The following is a 22962-nucleotide window of genomic DNA, read 5'->3' on the forward strand; positions in this document are numbered from 1 at the left end:
TCGCCATGGCTAACCCTTGACCTGAATTCCACTCAACAATCATCCAGCCTTTTCATCAGCTCACAGCAGGTTTGGACTTTCTTACCTGAGGTATAACAGATCAGCCCCCTGGAGGTGGGTGGAGGGTAGGGGGGGGTGTCGGGGGGTGAGGGAGGGGGCGGTAAGTGAGGCTTCACCAGACTGATTGCCAGGTTGAGAGAGTCAGTCCGTGTTGAGAGGCCGAGATTTTGATTTGATTCATTATTGTCACATGTATTAACATGCAATGAAAAGTATTGTTTCTTGCATGCGATAGAGACAAAGCATACCGTTCATAGAGAAGGAAAGGAGAGAGTGCAGAATGTAGTGTTACAGTCACAGCTAGGGTGGAGAGAAAGATCAACTTAGTGCGAGGTAGGCCCATTCAAAAGTCTGATGGCAGCAGGGAGGAAGCTGTTTTTAAGTTGACAATAATCTCACCCACAATGTCAATAAAATGAAGATTGTCATCGACTTCAGGAAGTGTAGAGGAGAACATGCCCCTGTCTACATCAGTGGGGACGAAGTAGAAAGGGTCGAGAGCTTCATGTTTTTAGGTGTCCAGATCACCAACAACCTGTCCTGCTCCCATCATGCCGACACCTAGTTAAGAAAGCCCCACCAACACCTCTCCTTTCTCAGAAGACTAAGGAAATTTGGCATGTCAGCTACCACTCTCACCAACTTTTACTGATGCACCATATCACAGCTTGGTATGGGCTCCTGCTCTGCCCAAGACTGCAAGAAACTACAAAGTGAATTGTTCTGCAGAGTTTCGAAGAATGTGAGATGATCTCAGGGTTGTGAAAGGTTTGACAGGGTAGATGTGGAGAGGATGTTATCTCTGGCTGGGGGATGTGCACACTCAGAACCGCGGGCCAGACATTGACAAGCAGGGAAACGTCTTCACTCTGTGGCTTGTGAGTCTTTGGCATTCGTCGTCCCAGAGGCGCCCCATCATCAGGCATACTCAGGACTCAGACTGTGATCTCCATTGCAACAAGGAAATCAGATGATAAGGTGATAGTGCAGGAGAGTGAAGATTTTTGTCAATGGCTCAGCAGGCTTGAGTGGGCTAAATGGCCTCCTTCCCTTCCAATCAGTCCGATGGCTTGACAGACCCACGGCTCTTTTTGTATTTCATTCATTCAGAGGTGTCACTGGCCAGGCCAGCGTTTATTGCCCATCCGTAACTGCCCCTTGAGAAGGTGGCAATAAGCTGCCTTCTTGAACCGCTGTAGTCCATGCGATGTAGGTGCACCCTGAGTGCTGAGCGGGAGGGAATTCCAGGACCCAGCGACTGTGAAGAAACAGCGACATATTTCCAATTTAGAATGGTGTTAAAGGTTTTTAGCAAAATCCGGAAAGGATTAGAAAGAGGCAAGCTGATTTGGCAGTTGAGTAAAAGTGGTTCCAGGACATTTGTCTCGTTATTCCTATTCCAGCGCTTTGGGGAGTCTGCAGAGACTCCGTGGGGAGTGCGGCAAGGGGGTGGATGGGGGGGGGGCGCTGTACAGGTTAGGAACGAACTCTGACTGTGCGATCATTCTGTCAAAGCTGACCCAAATTCTATCCTTCTGTCTGACTGAATTTGCTCCCATGTGTTCACATCTTGAGTGGAATTGGACCTGCTGGGCACTGACTGCCTGCTGCACTGATTTCATTCCATCGGTTCACAGCGCAGGGATGGGAATTGGTTCAAAGGGAATGTTAATGCTCGCTTCCCCAGCTTTGGGATTTGATTCGGGAGCAAGTCCGTGCTCTCGGTACAGGGGAGGATGTGAGTGAGTGAGTGAGGACGGGACCTTGCAGCAGAGTGAGAGAGGGCTGTTGTTCTCCAGTTGAGTGAGTGAGTGAACAACGGGATGTGCTCAGAGTGAAAGATCAGCGCGCTAATGTGCTCTGCTTGTAGTTCCTGTCACTTAGACTTATGTCTGTATCTCCCTCTCCACCCCTCACACTGGCTGTCAGCACTGATAACATGCACACACACACAGACGCACACACAGAGCCCTGGCTTGTAATCCTAAAAGTGATGTTTCCTCGGGGCACCCATGTTTCAAAAAAAGCTTCACTGTGAAAGAAGCAACAATAAGCTGGCTCATTGCCACAGTGACGTCCCTGGGAGAGTGAGTTTCGGCCGGGGTGGGAGGGGCAGCAGGAAGAATCCACCCCCTACCTCCCAGTCCCCTTCTTACCCTCTCCCTCCCTCCCGCCTCCTCCCTCCCCTCCCTGACTCCCTCCAACCTCCCACTCCCCCTTCTCACTTTCCCCATCTTCCCCCAACCTCCCCACCCCCTCCTCACCTTCCTCCCTACCCCAGCAATAACTCTGGTTCAGAAATGGTATGAATATGTGTGCAAGTGTACGAGTGGGAGCAGGAGTAAGGCCACCTGGCCCCTGGAGCCTGCTCCACCATTCAGTAAGATCCTGGCTGGTCTGATTATAACCTCAGCTCCCCCACTCGTGCCCACCCCACCGTCCCTCGTTAATCAAGAATCTGCCCAGCCCTGCCTTTAACCTCAGTCAAAGTCTCTGCTTCCACTGCCTTCTGAGGAAGAGTGTTCCAAAGATTCACCACCCTCAAAGAGAAAATAATTCTCCTCGTCTTTATTTAGGGGTGGCACAGTGGGTTGGCTGACTGTCTCATGGCGCCAGGGTTCACTTCCGGGCTTGGGTCACTGTCTGTGTGGAGTCTGCACATTCTCCCTGTGTCTGTGCGAGTTTCCTCCCAGTCCAAAAGACGCGCAAGTTAGGGTGCATTGGCCATGCTAAATTCTCCCTCAGTGTACCCAGACAGACGCTGGAGTGTGGTGACTGGGGGATTTTCACAGTAACTTCATTGCAGTGTTAATGTAAGACTTAGTTGTGACACCAACAAATAAACTTTATTTTACTTTTAAGATCTTTCCTGGATATGATCATTGGGATGGAAAGGTCCGTTCCAGGATTTTCACATTCCTGGAATGGCTCGATGGGTAACATTCCCACCTCTGAGGCAGCAGAGATTCCCCACCCTCTACCAAGGGACATTTCTACACACCTCAGTTTTAAATGACAACCCTTTGTCCTGTAGCTATGCCCCCTTGTTCGAGACTCTCTGACTAGTGGAAACATCTCACCATCCACCCGATCAGCAGAGTGAACCCACAGTTCAGATCCAGGGGAACCGGATGGGGAAATGTATGACTCGCTAATAAATGGGGAGAGACTTCGGGGTGCTCCAGTGCAGAGGGATCTGGGTGTTCTCTTTCATAAGTGACAGAAAACTAGCATGCAGGTACAGCAGGTAATAAAGAAAGCAAATGGAAATGTGGACAATTATTGCTAAAGGAATAGAATATAAAGGTAAGGAAGTATTGCTGCAACTATACAAGGCATTGGTGAGGCCGCACCTGGAGTATTGTGCACAGTTCTGGTCCCCGTATTTGAGGAAAGATGTTGTGGCATTGGAGGCAGTTCAGAGGAGGTTCATTAGATTGATTCCAGAGATGAGGGGTTTGTCGTATGAAGAGAGATTGAACAGTTTCGGCCAATGCTCTCTGGAATTGAGAAGATTGAGGGAGATCAGATTCAGCTGTTCAAGTATATAAAAGGTACGGATAAAGTAGATGTGGAGCAGATGCTTCCTCTTGTGGGACATTCTAGGATGAGAGCTCATAGTCTTAAGAAAAGGGGTAACAAATTTAAAACAGAGTTGAGGAAGAACTACTTCTCCCAAAGGGTTGTGTATCTGTGGAATTCGCTGCCCCAAAGTGTGGTGGATGCTGGGACAGTGAGTAAATTTAGGAGGAGTTCGACAGATTTTTAATGGGTTGAAGGGTTATGGGGAGAAGGCAGGAAAATAGGGATGAGGAGCACATCAGCCATGATCTAATGGTGGAGCAGACTCGATGGGCTGAGTGGCCTGATTCTGCTCCTATATCTGATGAACTTATGAACCCTGACCCTGAAGCAGAGAGTATTTGAGAGAGTCGTGAAAAAGGATCATTATAATAACTTTCAACGAGCTGAGGTACTGGAAGAGGATGTTACAGGGAGAGAGCAGGAGTTGGGGGAGTGGCACCAGCCAATCATTCTTTCCAAGGGTGAGTAGAGGGTCGATGGGCCAAATGGCCAACTGTTCTCTGGGGATCTGCAAATTGAGAAAAGACTCCTCTGAACCTGTCTGTATTAAATTGATTCCATTCGAAGTGACATTGAACTGAGTGGAATGTCAGTGATAATTTTTTTGAAAGGAATGTGTTGAGTCAAGATATTATTTCCCATTCTTCACAGTAATCGCTGTTATTTGTTCTTTCAACAGCTTCCCTTTTAGCTGTCTGTAACTCCCTGGAAAACACAACCTCCACGTTGACAGGTGAGTGATTGGATTCCACAATTAACTCGTCAACTTAAAAAAATAACTCAGTGGTAGCGGAGGAGGCCATTCAGCCCCTCCAACCTGTTAATAGAATCATGGAGGCTTACAGCATGGAACCAGGTCTAACTTGTCCATTGGCACTGTTTGGTTTTTAACCCCGAATGTAGTCCCAATTGCCCGCAATTGGTCTACATCCCTCTATACCCACCTTACCCATCTGACTATTTAAACGCTTTTTAAAAGACAACATTGTACCCACCTCTACTACTACCTCTGGCAGCTTGTTGCAGACACTCACCATCCTCTGTGTGAAAAAATTGCCCCACTGGACACTATTGTATCTCTCCCCTCTCACCTTAAACCTATGCCCTCGAGTTTTAGACTCCCCTACCTTTGGGAAAAGATGTTAACTATCTAGCTGATCTATGCCCCTCATCATTGCTCAGTTTGATTGGGTCACAGCTGATCTCTCTTTGTTCCAGTTCACTTGATGTCCTTTGATGCCCTGACTGAATGCAATGTTTTCCAATCTCAACTCTGAAAGCTCTGTTGATCCCAGCATGTCCACACCTGGCTGTTTCTCGGGAGGGGCTTTCCATGGCCCTGCAATAATGTGGGGGACACGGAAAGCTTCCTGAAATCAGCCCTCCGTCCTGGGTTCAACCCACCCAGGATGAAATTCTTTCTCTATCTCGCAAAACCTTCAAACAGTGTAAACACAATGAGTTCAGCTTTCGAAACCCAAGGGCTTGCTGAAGCAACAGAACCCTGTGCAAGTATCACAAACATGGGACAAAATGTTCTTGAAGGCGTCAGCAGATTGTTCCCGGGCCTCGGTGATCCCCCCATTCTGATTTCTCCACTTGGGGGCAGGCCAGACACACAAGTGACCTCCGAGTCGACTCCTTCACTCCGTTCAGCTCTGCAGAGATCCTCTGCTCTGCCCAGTGGAAAAGTGGACCTGGGAAACATGGCACTCACTTTGTGCACAGCAAGATCCCGCAGAGGGCAATGTGTGACGATTGTTGCACCATCAGCTTTGGTGACGTTGGTCGAGGAATAAGTATTGGCCAGGGCTTCGGGAGGAGAACTCGCTGCGGCATCCGTGTGTGATCTTGTACGCCTGCCCAAACGAGCATTGTTTCACGCCTCTGACAGTGCGGCAGTCTGTCGGTGCAGCGCTGGGAGGGTCAGACCTTGGTCTCTGACTCAACTCTCTGAAATAATCTGTCTTCTGAGTCTGCGGTTGAGGGTGCTACTGTCTGCGCTGTGATCAGCACCTGCGATGTGACCCGGAGTGAGATCACTCTGGAAGTGGAAGTAGCTGACAAACAATTGTCTTTGGAGATAGAATGAGAACATTGGTATTTTCGTTCGACACAGCCTCAGCTCTGCCTGTGGCTAACGTGTCAAACGTGTGCGAAGAGAGATAAAGGGTTTGTTAAGCAGGCAGCCTCAGGCCCTTCAAACATTTCCCAACTAACACACAGCTTTCCAAATGCAGTCATTGTGATTTGTACCCCGTCACTTTCCAACAAGGTGGAGGCGCTATGTTGCTGCCGATGAGAGAGAGATACGTCAGTCAGGACTGTAGAACTCTCTCATCTTCTTTGGGACCTTTGGAGGTTTGATTTCAGTGACAGTGCGGCACTCCCTCAGCGCTCCTTCAGCGCTGGAATACCAGCGCAGATTACTCCCAGAGAGGGCAAGTGTCAGGAAGGATGCCTTGGCTTGTCCCAAAATGCTTCGCAGCCAGTGGTTGAAGTGGACTCGCTGATGTAACTCAAGGAGATCAGGAGACAATCTGTGCACAGCAAGATCCCACAAACACCAGCCCATCTGTCCCCTTTCTGATGTTGATTTGAGGGATGAAGATTGGCAGGAAGACTGGGGAGAACTTCCTTGCTCTTCCCGGGAATCCTAGCTGTCCGTCCAACAAAGCAGGAGGGTCTTTGACTCAGACAGTGCAGCTGTCCCTTGGTACTGCGCTGAGGTCTGGACATTGGTGCTGGTCTCTGAAGCAAGGCTTGTACTGAGAACTTCGTGACTCAGAGGTGAAAGGTCTCCCCACTGGGACATGGAAGCAGGAAGTATATCATAAGCTGAGACGTTGTGTTCCAGATTCACAACCAGCCTGCTTCTCGCCTTACTGGGAAATCAAACTGAAATCCTGTAAACTATCACAGAGTGAAGGCCATTCACTCTATCCAGCCTGCCTGTACTGGCCCTTCCTGCTCTTTCCCCCATCGCCATGGGAATTTATTAACAAGCAGATTTAAAAGGCAATGGTCTCGTGGCTTTATCGCGAGACTATTTAATTCAGAAATTCAGCTCATGTTCTGGGGACCCGCATTCGAATCCCACCCACAAAAGATGGTGGAATTTAAATTCAGTAAAAACTATCTGGAATTAAAAACCTGCTGATGACCCTGAAATCATTGTCAGAAAAACCTGGCCTGCATGTGACTCCAGAGCCCCAGCAATGTGGTTGACCCTCAGGCAACGAGCGATGGGCAATAAATACTGGCCCAGCCAGCTGGCAGTACAATAGATGTAATGTAATTCAATGAATTTTCCAGCCCTTTCCGGTGATGGTATTTTCCAGTCCCACCGATAGCAGCAGGATAGTTCCGCTGTTCCCACAGCACCAATAGCTCCCAGGCAGCGTAACCGGAGGAGAGCACCAAACTCGGTTGCCGTGGGTAGGACCGGCCTCTGCAGAAAGCAGGCCCGGCCAGGGCAGGGGGGGTGCGGAGATGGGAAACTGCCCCAACTCAGGAGTGGAATTTGAGAGGGATTTAAAAATGTTCAACAAACTGCACGCAAACACCTTCAATCGCTCCTTCTCCAGCACATCAAACGCTCAGAACAGAATACTCCGAGCTCGGGTTACACCACACCTGGACGGGGACTTGAATGTGAAATTTGATTCGTCCTTCTCTATCTGGGAATCAATGACCCAAGTGTCTTCTTCCAATTCTCTTTCCTGGAATTTCTGAATATAGTTCACTGGCCTACACCCTCGGGTAAAGGACAGGTATCATTCTGAGAAAGAACAGTTCCTGTGTGGAAAGTCTGCGTGACACAGCAATTCGGAATGATGATGGTATCAGGCAGGGGGGAGAGAAGGCAACTTTCATCGACAGTTCACATTCTCAATCCTGTTCTCAGCCCGCTCTTCTCAATCCCCATCTCAGCTTATCAGCTGCTGAATCCCTCATTCATACCTTGGTTATCTCTCAATGAGAAGAATCTTGACTTATTATTGTCACATGTATTAATGTAGAGTGAAAAGCATGATATCGAGCATGCTGTACAGACAAAGCATACCATTCATAGAGAAGTACAGGAGAGAGTGCAGACTGCAGTGTTCCAGTCACAGCTAGAGTGCAGAGAAAGATCAACTTAATGTAAGGTAGGTCCATTCAAAAGTCTGACAGCAGCAGGGAAGAAGCTGTTCTTGAGTCAGTTGGTACATGACCTCAGACTTCTGTATCTGTTGCCGCACGAAAGAAACAGAATGTCCAGGATGGATGGGGTCCTAAACTATGTTGGCTGCTTTTCTGAGGTTGCGGGAAGTGTCGATGGAATCAGTGGATGGGAGGCTGGTTTGTGTGATGGATTGGGCTACATTCATGACCTTTTGTAGTCCCTTGTGGTCTTGGGCAGAGCAGGAGCCCATACCAAGCTGTGATACAACCAGAAAGAATGCTTTCCATGGTGCATCTGTAAAAGTTGGTGAGAATCGTCGCAAACATGCCTAATTTCCTCAGTCTTCTGAGAAAATAGAGGCATTGGTGAGGCTTTCTTAACTATAGTGTCAGCATGCGGGGGACCAGGACAGGTTGTTGGTGATCTGGATGCCTAAAAACTTGAAGCTCTTGACCATTTCTACTTCATCCCTGTTGATGTAGACAGGGGCATGTTCTCCACTACGCTTCCTGAAGTCGATATTCTGGGCAGCCAGTCACAGACGTAACTTGAGTGCTGAATGGAGATAGGGATTGAAATGGGAGCCTGCGTGGAGGTGACAGGTTGGTGATTCCCGCTCGGAATCTCCGCCACAGCCACTGGCAGGAATTGGAACGCTGGTCTTGCTGTTTGACAGTGGTCACCAGGACGCCTTCTCCTGGTCACCTCCAGACAGTTCAAGACCGACACTCTCCTCTGCAAACTTCACACTGGCATTTCTGTAGTGCTTGTCCTATCCTTCGGATGGCAGCATTGAATGAGGCCATTCTGCCCGTCATGGCTCTCATGGTTCTGGGAAAAAGCGTCCCCCCTCCTCTCCTGCATTTCCTCATTCGTGTTGCAATGATTTCTTTTTTGCAATATTTCTCCAGTGTCCTTTTTGAATGGAGTGATTCATCTTCATTGCCTTGTTGCTCTGCCACCTTGAAGGACAAGGGCAGCTGACACATGGGAACCTGGAGGTTCCCCTCCAAGTCACGCATCGTCCTGACTTGGAAAAATATCGGCTGTTCCTTCACTGTCACTGGGTTGCAATCCTGGAGTTCCCTCCCGAACATCACTGTGGGTGTACCTACACCACCGGGACTGCAGTGGTTCCAGAAGGCGGCTCAGCTCCACCTTCTCAAGGAACTGGAGCACAAATACTGACCTGGGCCTGTACCCCAGCAATGAAATGTAATAAAATTCCGCGTTGCTGACTCCAAAGCAGAGGCACTGGGGTCAGTCATCACCTCCCAGTTAATAGTTGGCCTTGAGTGAACAACGTCATTGTGAGACAGAAATAAAAGCCAGAACCTTTCAGGGCTGTAGTGCTGTGGAATGTTCTAATCTGTTCATTCCTCTACATTCCTGCGTCCAAAATAATAGTGTGTGTGTTCTCAAATACCAGGAAGGAGCTTCGAGGCAGTAATTACACTGCCGAGATCCGGTGTGACTGGGGGAATGAGCTGTTTCGCCTGGGGAGGCCTGACTGTCTGAACCTGAAGTGCAAATTTACACAGCAGGATCTCACATCACTCCCCTGCCTCTCTCAACCTCAGAGCAACCCAAAGCACTTCACAGCCAATGGCGTCCCTATGCAGTGCCGTCACTGCCTGAATGGAGAGAACGAGGAGGTTAATCAGCGCACAGTGCGATCCCACTAGCAGCCGTACCAATCGTCTTCTGGTTTTGCGGTGGTGTTGGTTGAGGGGTGAATATTGGTCAGGATGGCAGGCAGGAGTGGCGCAGTGGCACAGCGGTTAGCACTGCTGCCTCACTGTGCCAGGGATCCCGGGTTCGATTCCTGGTTTGGGTCACTGTCTGTGTGGAATCTGCATGTTCTCCCCATGTCTGCGTGGGTTTCCTCTGGATGCTCCGGTTTCCTCCCACAGTTCGAAAGACATGCTGACGAGGTGCATTGGCCGTGCTGAATTCTCCCTCAGTGCACCTGAACAGGTGCCAGAGTGTGACAATTCGAGGATTTTCACAGGAACTTCACTGAAGTGTTAATGTAAGCCTTACTTGTGACAGTGATAAATAAATTTTAGACCTGACCACTGTTCTGCTCCCAGTTAGAATCCACGCGCTTGCGTGCCGATTTTCCGAGTTGTGAATTCACATTTCCTGGGATGGAGATTGGCAGAACCGGCAGGCCAGAGAGTGGGGAAGATCCAGCAGGATCAGGGCTGTGTCTACGGAGACAGAAAGCGAGAGCTGGTTGATGTTCAGGCTGAAACAGGCTTTCCACAAACACAGGGGCAGGGAGAGGATATCTGGAGGTCACCGGGGAGGTGGGGGACAATGAGGAAAGTAACAGAGACAGCCTGTGATCGGAGTGATTCAGGAATACAAGGGTTGATGATGCATGTGGAGGGAGATGGCATTGGGACAAGTAAAGGGAACAAGAGATGGCCCTGGTGGAGAGGCCAGAGTTACAGCAGAACAGCAAAGAGGTTCTCCCTCTGTGGGGCTCCTGACAGATCAGGATGGAGAAAGCTGGGAATGTAGAACAAGAAGGAATCCTCCTTCACCTTCTCCACCCTTGTCCCTCTGCTTCCGCTGTCCCCCATGAGCAGGAGACGATCCGGTTTGGATCGACAGAGGAGGCTGTTCAGCCCCTCATCTGGTCCACCATGGAGCAGCCGATCTGTGCCTGAACTCTGAACTTTAACCTTGGCCTGAACATGGACGTGGAGACCCCACACAGAGAGGCTGCAATGAACCTGGGTCCTGGCGCCGTGAGGCTAACCAATCTGACCACACAGTCCAACCTAACAATTGGGCTTGTGGAACTGAGAAGTAATTCCTGTACCCGCAGCAGGTTTTCCTGACCTCGAGCCTGAAAGTTCAAAGGTGACATTCTCCAGTCCCTCTCATTGTGGACTCCCCCCCCGCAACTGCCCCTCAACCATACACCCTCTGCCCACCTCCCGCCCCACTCCTTTCAATCGCTTCTCTCTAACTCAACATTATCAAAGCCTTTAATCATCTTAAACACTCCATTCAGATTAGCTGTGAATTATCTATGCTTGCTGGAAGACCAGCTTGGTCAGTGCTTCCTGGCCTCTGAAGGCTGATTGACCAGGGTAACGTGTGTGTGTGTGTGTGTGTGTGTGGTTGCGAGTTGCAGTCACGACCTCCAGATGTGACCAACATCTGCCGTACTAGCCACCGCCACACCCGAGCTCCAGATAAGGCAGTGTCGTCATTGATGAAGAAGGCAGGAAACGCAGCAGCCAATTTGTGCACAGCAAGATCCCACAAGCAACAGCACAACCGTGAGCAGACAATCTGATGTTGGTTGGGGTATCAGTATGGTCCACACCACTGTGGGGGGGCGGTGGGGTGTGGTGTTGGGCGAGGGATTTCCCTGCTCTCCTTCAGAATGGATACATGGGATCTTTTCCATTCATCCTCGGGGAGAGACAGAACCTTGGGTAGCGTCTAACCCGAAGGATGGCACCTCCGGCAGTGCAGCTCCCCCTCGGTACTGCCGCTGGAGTGTCCACCTTGATTTCTCACCTGCTGAAGTGGCTGAAGCTTTCTCAGCGAGAGGGAGAAAATATCATCTGTGTCTGAGCCAACCCGGGAAGCAGGAACATGAGGGAACAACTTCACTCCTGGATCAAAGGTCTCCTAAAGAATGGATTGGTAACTGGCTCCTTCAGAAAGCCATCACACCACTCGCACTGAGGAACTTCCCTCTGAAAGTGGAGGAAGCTGGGAGTCAAAACAGCAGCAATGTATCAATCCCTCTTCCTCAGAGTGAGTGCATTCACCACTGAAATGACCATTGGGTCTGAGCTCAGTCAATACTGGGGAGAATCGAGGAAGAATCAAGTGGACTCCATAAAATCCATTCAGTGCAGAAAGAGGCCATTCATCCTGTCATGTTCACAGTGACTTCCAGAAAGAACATCCAAAAGGCAGTCTATCTCCACACATCGAGAATCCCTACACTGCAGAAGAAGGCCATTTGGCCCATCGAACCTCCACCTACCGCAATCCCATCCAGGCCCTATTCCCATAACCCCAGATATTTACCCTGCTTCATTCCCCCTGACACTAAGGGTCAATTTAGCATAGCCAATCAGCCCAACCCGCACATTTTTAGAGTGTGGCTGGAAACCGGAGCACCCGGAGGAAACCCACGCAGACACGAGACAGTGACCCGGACTGGGAATCAAACCCAGGTCCCTGGCACTGTGAGGCAGCAGTGCTAACCACCGTGCCACCCCACCTGCCACAGCCAATCCACCTCACCCACATATTTTTGGGAGGAAAGCCTCGCGAATGCCTTACTCTCTCCACAGATGCTGTCGGACCCGCTGGGTTTTTCCGACGTTCTCCGTTTTTATTTCAGGGGAGGTTGTTTGTTTTCAGAGGGAGTTGGGATAGCATGCGCCGTGATAACAGCAAGGACTTAGATGGCTAATAACACTTGTTGCTCCCCAGTCGCTTCCCAGGCAGTGGAATCAGCAGGCTGCCACCAACAGCAAGGCGCTAAGTGAGCAGTTCATCTGCATTTATTGGTGTTTGATGAGGGATTAAAAGACTCCAGGCCACGGGGAGAACTTCCCCTTCCCCGAGCTGTGACCATCTAAGGCAGCTTTCTCACACATTCAGTTCAGAAAGCCCAGAGGCTCCTTGGAAACGTGCCAAAACTGCAGCTTAATGCAGTCGGAACAATTTAACCTCTCAATCCTTATCTGGGAGCTCCCGACTGATTGGGGATTTGTGTGCAGGATTAACCAATGCGTTTTCCACGCCCTCCTGCCCCATTATCCCAGGAATTAAGAGGCACCCAAGGATCCTGCGTGACACTCGCACCAGAGTCGCCCTCGCAGACGCCCTGCATCTTAATGAAGTCCAGTTATTTAACAAGCCGGCCGCTTCCCAGTGCTGTCATTCCCACGTTACCCCAAGAAGCTTGGCTCCGGTTTGAGAATGCTGAATCTGCTCCCGGCCGACCCCCGGGGACACATCTCATTGTCCCCTCTGAATGCCCCTGTGTTTCCTGGAAGATGGAATGCCAGGGATGGGAGCTCCGACTATGACACTGACCGTCGGAGAGTTGGCCAGTGACGCTGTGTACCCTCTGCAATCACTTGTCACTTGGCATGCATGTGGCTCAGAGCCTTGGTGCCAACAGCAAACAGCAGGGGGGTCTGACGGAGACCTTTTATTCCCCCTATGTCCGGAATAAACTCGTGCCAAGCCCCTCTGTCCTTAGCAACCCTCCAGTTCCTGGCAACCTTCCTCACTCTCACACTGAATCCCCCCCATTTCTGTATCTGGGGGAGCAGCACGTGGCAGCCACCCCGTGCTGAGTGCTCACGCCTCAGGAGGTGAGAGACTGAGATGGACGGGGCGCTGACCCCTGTGCTCCGGTTGGGAAATTGTGGGGGGAAGCCGGGGGTGGGGGCCACTGTAAGTCGGGAATACAAGTTGTCGTTTCTCAGCAACCCCTGATTGGAAGACAAGAGTCCATGGCCCCTCAGTTAAAGGGGTTTCCCTGTGGAAATCCCAAACACTGACTGTTCCACTCAAACCCCTCCCCCATGACAGTGGAAGGACCCAGAAACGGAGCTTCCTTTATTTGGGATGTGGTTGTCTCGATGGCTGGGCCAGCATTCATTACCCATCCCCAATTGCCCCTTGAACTGAGTGCCTTGCTCGTTTGATCATTTCAGAGGGGCAGCTGAGAGTCAACCACATTGCTGTGGCTCTGGAGTCACACAAAGGCCAGACCGGGTAAGGACAGCAGATTTCCTTATCTAAAGGAACCAGATGGGTTTTTCCAACAATCGACAATGGCTTCATGGTCAGCGTTAACTTTTACCTCCCACTGACCTGTCCACCCCGCCCGCAGCGTGTGTGATCGGGAATACCTTTCCAATGCAAATTCCACTCCAATCCAGGTACTGCTACCACTGTAAATCCTTACAGCTCCCCCGCCCTCCCTCCCCCACCGCCATCTGCAACTGAATGACTGAATGCTGCTAGCACCTCTTGTCCTGGAATTGCATACCTTTATGCAAGAGCCCATTCGGCCCATCTGTTCTGTGCTGGTGTTTATGTTCTCCATGAACTCCCACTTCATCTCCCCCTATCACCCTGTCTGTCTATTCCTTTCTCCTTCATGTGTCTATCCAGCTTCCCCTGACATATATCAACACTGTCCCACACTCTCCCCCATTCCCCATGGGAACGAGTCCCACATTCTCCCCCCACTCCCTGTGGGAACGAGTCCCACATTCTCCCCCACTCCCTGTGGGGAAAGAAGTTTCTTCAGAATTCCCGATGAGATTTATTTGCGATGTGTTTGAGCCTCGGGGTCTGCTGCTATTTGAGTTGAGGTGGATTCTCTCAGCCCCTTACCCCACGGAACTGACTGCCAGAACTGTGGAAGCAAAGGCAATGCTTGCAAACCCTTTGATGTCTCGCCATCAGTAAGGAAATACTCCGACAGCTGGAGAGCAGAGCACCTGCCATCTGACCGGTTTTTGTACCTCAGTTGGGCTGAATAATTGCGACAGTAACTCTAGAGTCCCGAACCGCCACCTTTGGGAATCAGAGTTTTGTTGTGGATGTTTTCAGGTATTCACTTCCCTCCTGGAATGAGGTAGAGTCGAGAGCTCAAGAACCGTTTACTGTACAATACTTGGAAAAGACAGTGTCGGTATATCAAAGAGGAACATTGAAAATGGGAGCAGGAATAGGCCATACGGACCCTTGAGCCTGTTCCACATTCAATATGATCATGGCAGATGCTTTATCTCAGCTCCCTACTCCCACACCCTTCCCATATCCCTGGACACCTTTAGCTTCCAGTGCCAGAAGTTTACCATCTCGCCCATCCAAAGCCAACAGAGAATGCCAGCCTCACCCACCCGGTAAAATTCCGGCCTAGAGATTGATTTAATTCTTAAATCTATTCAGTAATTTGATTTCCACAACCTTCTGCTGTAGAAAATTCCACAGGTTTGCCACTCTCTGAGTAAAGAAAGTTCTCCTCACCTCAGTCCTAAATGGCCTCTCCTGCATCCTGAGACTGTGACCCCTTGTTCTAGACCCCCACCCCCAACTGCAAGCCAGCATAAGAACTCGGAGCAGGATTCGACCATCTGGCCCCTTGAGCCTGCTCCCCCATTCAATAAGATCATTGCTGATCTTTTCGTGGACTCAGCTCCACTTACCCACCCACTCACCATAACCCTTACTTTGTTCCTTTACTGTTCAAAAATTTATCGATCCATGACTTAAAAACATTATTTTGAGGCCATGCCCCCAAGTGCAAATTTCACCTGCCAGTGGAAACAACTTCACTGCTTCTATCTTGTCTATTCCCTTCATAATATTACATTTTTCTATCAGATCTCCCCTCATTCTTCTGAATTCCAATGAGTCTAGCCCCAGTCTACTCAGTCTCTCCTCATAAGCCAATCCTCTCAACTCTGGAATCAACCTAGCCAATCTCCTCTGCACCCCCTCCAGTGCCAGTATATCCTTTCTCAAGTAAGGAGACCAAAACTGTACACAGTACTCCAGGTGTGGCCTCACCAGCACCTTATACAGCTGTAACATAACCTCGCTGTTTTTAAACTCCATTCCTCTTGCAATGAAGGACAAAATTCCATTTGCTGCCTTAATTACCTGCTGCTCCTGCAAACCAACTCCTTGAGATTCCTGCACAAGGACACCCAGGTCCCTCTGCACAGCAGCATGCTGGAGTTTTTTACCATTTAAACAACTCTTTTGCACCCAAGCTCAGCTCTGTCAGAATGTTTATATCCTTTCCCTGTCATTATTCTAAATTCCAGCAAGTACAGGCCCAGTGGACCCAATCTCTCCTCGTAAGAGAATCCTGCCATCCCAGGAATCAGTTGAGAGTCAACCACATTGCTGTGGCCCTGGAGTCACATGTAGGCCAGACTGGGTAATGACGGCAGATTTCCTTCCCGAAAGGACATGACTGAACCAGATGGGTTTTTCTGACAATCGAAATGGCTTCATGGTCATCAGTAGATTCTTAATTCCAGATATTTTTCATTGAATCTGAATTCCACCATCTGCTGTGATGGGATTCGAACTCGGGTCCCCAGAACATTAGCTAATGTGTCCCTGCGTCTTCCTTCTTCATGTCAGATGGAGTCAAAACCCAGCCCCCTCGCTCACCCATTTGTGGGTTTCAGTGAAATCTGACACCACCCGTGTCCAAGGTGCCAACCCTTTCAGAGCCCGACACAGTCCGAGACCAGGGGCAGAATTCTCCGGCCCTTTCCACTGGCAGCATCTTCCAGTCCCACTGAAGGTGCGCACATTGGTTGCGACACTACCCACAGCAGCCATGATGCTTCCCAAAGTACTTCACTGGCTGTCAAACACAATGTAAAAGCAATGTCCTGAGCTGCTGCAAGGTGCTACAAAAACACACGTCTTTGTTTCCTCGTAGTGAAGGGTTAAAAAGAAACCTCACACATACACACACACACACACACACACACACACACACACACATTCACAAATATACACACACACACACACACACAGACACTCTCACTCTCACACACACTCTCACACACACTCACACTCACACACACTCACACATTCACAAATACACATACACTGTCACTCTCACACACACGCACACACACTCACACTCACAAATACACACACACACTGTCACTCTCACTCACACACACTGTCACTCTCACTCACACACTCACACGCACACACACTCTCACACACACACACACTCACTCACTCACTCACTCACACTCACATATAAACACACCAGACACACACACATATGCACACAGACACTCACATATCCACACACACACATATACACAGACACACATTCACAAATACACACACACACACACTGTCACTCTCACTGTCACACACACACACACACACACTCTCACACACACACACACTCACACTCACATATAAACACACCAGACACACACACATATGCACAGACACACATTCACAAATACACACACACACACTCACTCTCACTGTCACACACACACACACTCACTCACACTCACATATAAACACACCAGACACACACACACATGCACACACATTCACACATACCCACACACATATATACTCACACACACACAGCACAGTTTCTCTCTGTGCTGAGTACCAGGTGTAGTAGCGACAGGGCTGGTGGGAGGAGCAGGTTGAAGGATGAATGGTTCTCTCCCACTCGACAGGCTCCCTCAGTAAACACATGAATACAGACATTGGAAACCCTGGCTACCTCCAAGCCTCTGAAGCTTTGGGGAATCGGCGCTTTTGACTGTACCTGAGCCAGCAGTCGGCAGATCAAAGCGGCTGGCATGGGTGAGCGGGCATTGCACAGACAACAGCTGCTGAGATAGGATGTCTTCATTCTGCCCGGTGAATGAAAGCTCTCCTATTCTCCAAACAAAACGACAGCACTGTGTGCTGGCCACACAATAACATCTTCCACAGTTCAGAGCATGTCAGATGTCCCTGCGTATTTTCAACACGTTGACATGCGATGCCTTTTTAAACTGTTAACACTTGACTGTACCTGAGGCCTTTCCACCTCTGGAGGAAGAAACATGCGAGGGACGGACTGTACGGAAAAGTCTTTCATTAGAAAGCAGTAACACTCAGCATAGAATCCATGGTAGATTCCTCACAGTGCAGAAGGAGGCCATTCGGCCCATCCAGTCCATACCGACCACAGTCCCACCCAGGCCGCAACCCCGTAACCCCACATGTTTACCCTGTTCACCCTCTGACATTCGGGTCAATTTGGCATGGTCAATCAACCTAACCGGCACATCTTTGGACTGTGGGAGGAACCTGGAGGAAACCTATGCAGGCACTTGGGAGAACATGCAAACTCCACACAGACCGTGACCCGAGGCCAGAATTGAACCAGGGTTCCCTGGCGCTGTGAGGCAGCAATGCTAACCGCTCTGCCACCTTCCCACCCCCTAGACCAAAGCAGCTTCTACTTTGAGGCAGCTGTATACACTATTCCAGAATGATACAGTAAGAAGTCTCACAACACCAGGTTAAAGTCCAACAGGTTTGTTTGGAATGACGAGCTTTCAGAGCGTTGTCCCTTCATTGGGTGAATGGAGAGGTCGGTTTCACAAACACAGCAGATCTCGACAGAGACACAGTTGCAAGATAATGGTTGGAATTTGAGACTCTAACCAGGCGGTTGTGAGACTTACTGTGCCTACCCCAGTCCAGCTGGCATCTCCACATCCAGGCTTCCAGAATGATGGATTCCAACCATGTCTCTCCAATCTATTGGAGAAAAGGGAATGAGATTGGATTGGACAGCACCCTTAGTGGGTGCGAGCTGTTTTGCACTGGTTAGTGTGCACCCTCTGAGTTAGAACATTGTGGGTTCAACCCCCCCCCCCACTCCGAGTTGAGCCCCTAATCCAGGCTGACACTCTACGGGCTGCACGACTGTGGCCGAGACATTTAGCAACTCCCTGACTCAGAGACCAGAACGTCTTCGGATCTTCCGTCAATTGTTGAGCTTGTGGAATCTTGCTGTGCACAGATTGGCCGCTGTGCTTGTCTCCATCACAGCGCTGACTACATTTCCAAAGATATTACTTTAGACTAGAAACCACAATGAGACCCTGCCTGCCCTCTTGACCTTCTGAGTGATTGCAGGCAATACAATGGCACTAATCAGGGAAACCAACCCTGATATCCTTACCCAATACCCACCCCTCACCCTGCAGCTCAAATGGATGATCTCAGTCTTCTCACCTTGTTGTTTGTGGGATCCTCCTGTGTGTAAATTGGCTGCCCTGGTTCCTACAACAGCAATGATGCTTCTGAAATAACTTCCTGGGGTTGTAAAATTCTTGGCGATGTCCTGAGGATTGTCAACGGGACAAACAGAAACCCAAATACAAGTTTCTTTTGGCAACCCAACCTCTGTTTCCACGAGAGGGAAAAACTGGAACCAGAGGGCACAACCTCAGGCTGAAGTGACGATCCTTTAAAACAGAGATGAGGAGGAATTTCTGCAGCCAGAGAGTGGTGAATCTGTGGAACTCTTTGCCGCAGAAGGCTGTGGAGGCCGGGTCATTGAGTGTCTTTAAGACAGAGACAGATAGGTTCTTGATTAATAAGGGGATCAGGGGTTATGGGGAAAAGGCAGGAGAATGGGGATAGGAAAAATATCAGCCATGACTGAATGGCAGAGCAGACTCGGTGGGCCGAGTGGCCTAATTCTGCTCCTATGTCTGATGGTCTCTGTTGCAATATGGACAGATGTAACAGCTGTTTTGTGCACAGCAAGATTCCATTAGCTCGAGAAATGGAAAAGCGATCTGAAGACATTCTGACTGCTGACTCATGAGTTACGATGCTTAGTGCCGACTGAAACAGCCCCACAGTCACCTCCCTTACCCACAAAATGCAAGCTCCATCAACCGAGTATCCCTCGCGGTATTTTACAGGGTCCGAATGGATCTCTGCGCTCAAGTCCTGGATCTTGAAATTTCTGCCTCGGGGGCAAAGGTGGCACCCCCGACAGCCCCTGCCGCGCCCCCCCCACCCCCCTCCCCCCCACCCCCACCCCCCGGCTCAAATCTGACCACGCTGCTCGGCTCAGGGAGAAATAATGTCCCTATGGACTGGCGGTGCATCAGGAATCACGGGGTAGGCTTGGTAACCTGAACCCCGGGAGCTGTTTATTTAAGGTCGGCACTCACTCGCTCACAGTCAGATCTCAGATTGCCCAATGGAGAGAGCTGACAGCCTGGGGAGGGTCACCTGACCCACACTCTTAAAGAGGTAGTCCACAGCACTAATCCCGACGTGCGGTAGATACATGTACGACATGACGTGGTCTTGCCACGGTGAGCGAGATGATTGGTTTGCTTATCAAAATGCTCCTTGTTCTGTCTCCGTAGGTCCACCAGTTGCCGCAGCTGTCCGGGCACACTTTGAGGAGTGTCCTGCCACTCACTCACACTTCTGTTTACATGGGACGTGTCGCTTTTTGAGGCAGGAGTCTTTTGCAACGTGCATGTAAGTCGGGTTGTTCAGAAGCTTCTGGAATAAGCGGGGCAGAACGTATTTAATGCACTTTCACTGACTTCATCAGAAACCCCCCCTCCCCCACCAAAGGGATTTATTCATAAACTCTCTGTCATCCCGATCGGTTCCCTCAAACCAGGCGAACCTTCCTCTGCTGTGTTGCCCTCAAAGGGACAATCACCACAGTCACCTCACAAGCCACCTTCAATCTATAGGTAAATTTGTTGGCATTTGTGAATGACAGCAGATTTCGCTGAACGCTTAGCCCTCTTTCTCCCCCATAACCTCATCCCAACTTCATTGCAGCGTTAATGTAAGCCCACCTGTGTCACTGGTAAATAAACGTTAAAACATCATGATCCACTTCCCTTTGGAAAACTACATTCAAACCCACCTCCACCACACTCACAGTGGGCAGTGAGTTCCAGATCCTTACCACTCACTGCGTGAAGGACTGTCATCTGCACCTTGTCATAGAATCCCTGCAGTGCAGAAGGAGGCCATTCAGCCCATCGAGCCTGCACCGATAATAATCCCACCTCGGCCCTGTCCCCGTAACCCCACATATTTATCCTCCTAATCCTCCACCCCCCCCAACCACCCGACGCGAAGGGGCAATTTAACGCGGCCAATCCACCGAACCCGCACATCTTTGGAGTGTGAGAGGAAACCGGAACACCCGCAGGAAACCCACGCAGACACGGGGAGAACATGCAGACTCCACACTGTGCCACCGTGCTGCCTTTGTCACTTTGCCAGTTACTTGAAATTCTGCATCCTCGGTTGGTGATACTTCCACTGATGGACTCAGTTTCTCCCCATCGACTGTGCCCAAAGCTCGGGTGTATTGTGCTGCCCTCTCTGTGTCTGGCTCAGAGAGGGTGGGTTACCCACTGACTCAGTCTGTCCCACTCAGATGACTTCAGTGTGGTTCGGTCGAGTGGTTGGGGTTGGGAATGAGGAAGCCACAATGATTGGTCAATTAGCTCTCCCCAGTTGTAATGAGTGACTCAGCAGCCAAATCCAAACTCATTCTGAGGGGTGTGGGGAAGGCAGGACAGACTGGATGGAGGACACCCGAGAGCTTAGCAGAAGAAAGGAGTCAAAAGTTTATTTACGAGTCACAAGTAAGGCTTCCATTAACACTGCAATGAAGTTACTGTGAAATCCTCCTTATCGCCACACTCCAGCGCCTTTCCGGGTCAATGCACCCTGACCAGTACGTCTTTCAGACTGTGGGAGGAAGCTGGAGCGCCCGGAGGAAACCCACGCAGACACAGGGAGAATGTGCAAACTCCACACAGGCAATGACCCAAGGGGGGAATCGGACCCGGGTCCCTGGCACTGTGAGGCGGCAGTGCTAACCGCTGTACTACTGTGCCATCCCAAGAGCCCTCAGTTATATGGAGAGACTGCCATTATTATCCTCTGAGCAAGGAAGGTTAACAGGACATTTAATAGAGGCGTTTAAAATCACCAATGGCTGTGACAATGAAGATGGTTTGTTGAGGGATTGGACGGAGTTGAGTTTTTTTTTGTGGTGAGTTTTGATTTGTTCTGCACCGTCCAGTAAGCTGTAATGCTGATAAAGAATTGGAAGGGTCCAAAAGGGAAGGGTTGCTGGCTTAGACCATAAAACCATAAGATTTAGAAGCAGAACTAGGCCACTCGGCCCATCGAGTCTGCTCTGCCATTCAATCATGGCTGGTGTTTTTCTCATCCCCATTCTCCTGCCTTTTCCCCATAACCCCTGATCCCCTTATTAATCAAGAACCTATCTGTCTCTGTCTTAAAGACACTCAATGAGCCGGCCTCCACAGCCTTCTGTGGCAAAGAGTTCCACAGATTCACCACTCTCCGGCTGAAGAAATTCCTCCTCATCTCTGTTTTAAAGGATCGTCCCTTCACTCTGAGGTTGTGCCCTCAAGCTCTAGTCTCTCCCACATCTCCACATCCAATCTATCTCAGCCTCTCAGAATTCTGTAATTATTGATTCGATTCCCCCACCACATCCTTCTAAACTCCAACGAATACAGACCCAGAGTCCTCAACCGTTCCTCATCAGACAAGCACTTCAATCCAGGGATCATTCCTGTGAACCTCCCCTGGACCATTTCCAAGGCGAGCACATCCTTCCTTAGATATGAGGCCCAAAACTGCTCACAATGCTCCAAATGACCAGAGCCTCATACAGCCTCAGAAGTACATCCCTGTGCTTGTATTCTCGCCCAGGCTTCTGGGGAATCTGGGTAGATTGATTGGATAATTATCTCCAAAGATCCAGAACTGGCACATGATGGGCTGAAGGGTCTCCTGTCGTGTTACGCGATTGTATCAGTTTGAGAATGTCTTTCACAAATGAAATGTTTGCTTTGCAGTTGTTTCCCGGGCTTCGTTGGTGAGCGATGTGAACATGCTGACCTGCTGGCGGTGGTGGCTACCAAACAGAAGCAGCAAGCCATCACTACATTAGTGGTGGTGTCTGTCGTCGTCTCGGTCCTCCTCATTGCAGTGTGCGTCTTACTACAGTAAGTTCCGTCTTGCCGGTACCAGGGTGGCAGGGTGAGGGTTAGTGACCAGCCATCAAATTCTAACTGGGACAGTGAGGGGTCCATCTGGGAACGGGACGGCTCCACCAAACCCCTCAAAGGAAGGAAAGAACTTGCATTGACAGAGCGCCTCATGGGAACTGCGGGTGTCCCACCAACCCTGACAACTGATGAAAGTATTGAAATGTAGCAGCCTGGGGAGGATGGTCAAGAAGGGACATCTCATTATGTAGGACGAGATATAAATACACGTCCTTATTTTCAATTTCTCACAGAGGAACATATGGAATAGGAGCAGGGATAGACCATTCAGCCCTTTGAGTTTGTTCCATTATTTGTAAGGTTATGGTTGATCTGATCGTGGTCTCTGTTTTACTGTCTACTCCCCACATCTTTTGATTGCCTTGTCATCGAGGAATCTCTCACACTCAGTCATAAAAATATTCAATAATTGAGCTGCTTCTGTTCTCTGTGAATTCCACAGAGTATCGACACTCTGTGTAATGA

At 49.8% G+C, this 22962-nt stretch overlaps 1 protein-coding gene across 2 annotated transcripts in view; it reads left to right on the forward strand.

Annotated features, from left to right (window-relative positions):
* The window catches only part of tgfa (transforming growth factor, alpha), a 42557-nt gene that overhangs the window by 14919 nt on the left and 4676 nt on the right, over window positions 1–22962 (forward strand). For both annotated transcript variants that reach the window (XM_080217015.1, XM_080217014.1), the window contains 3 exons: window positions 4325–4378; window positions 19780–19897; window positions 22285–22434. In XM_080217015.1, the coding sequence (XP_080073141.1) occupies window positions 4325–4378; window positions 19780–19897; window positions 22285–22434 (322 nt within the window). The remainder of the gene's footprint in view (window positions 1–4324; window positions 4379–19779; window positions 19898–22284; window positions 22435–22962) is intronic.

This window comes from Carcharhinus amblyrhynchos, chromosome 34 (assembly GCF_965287045.1).
Source record: "Carcharhinus amblyrhynchos chromosome 34, sCarAmb.v2.hapA, whole genome shotgun sequence".
NCBI classification, from domain to species: Eukaryota; Metazoa; Chordata; class Chondrichthyes; order Carcharhiniformes; family Carcharhinidae; genus Carcharhinus; species Carcharhinus amblyrhynchos.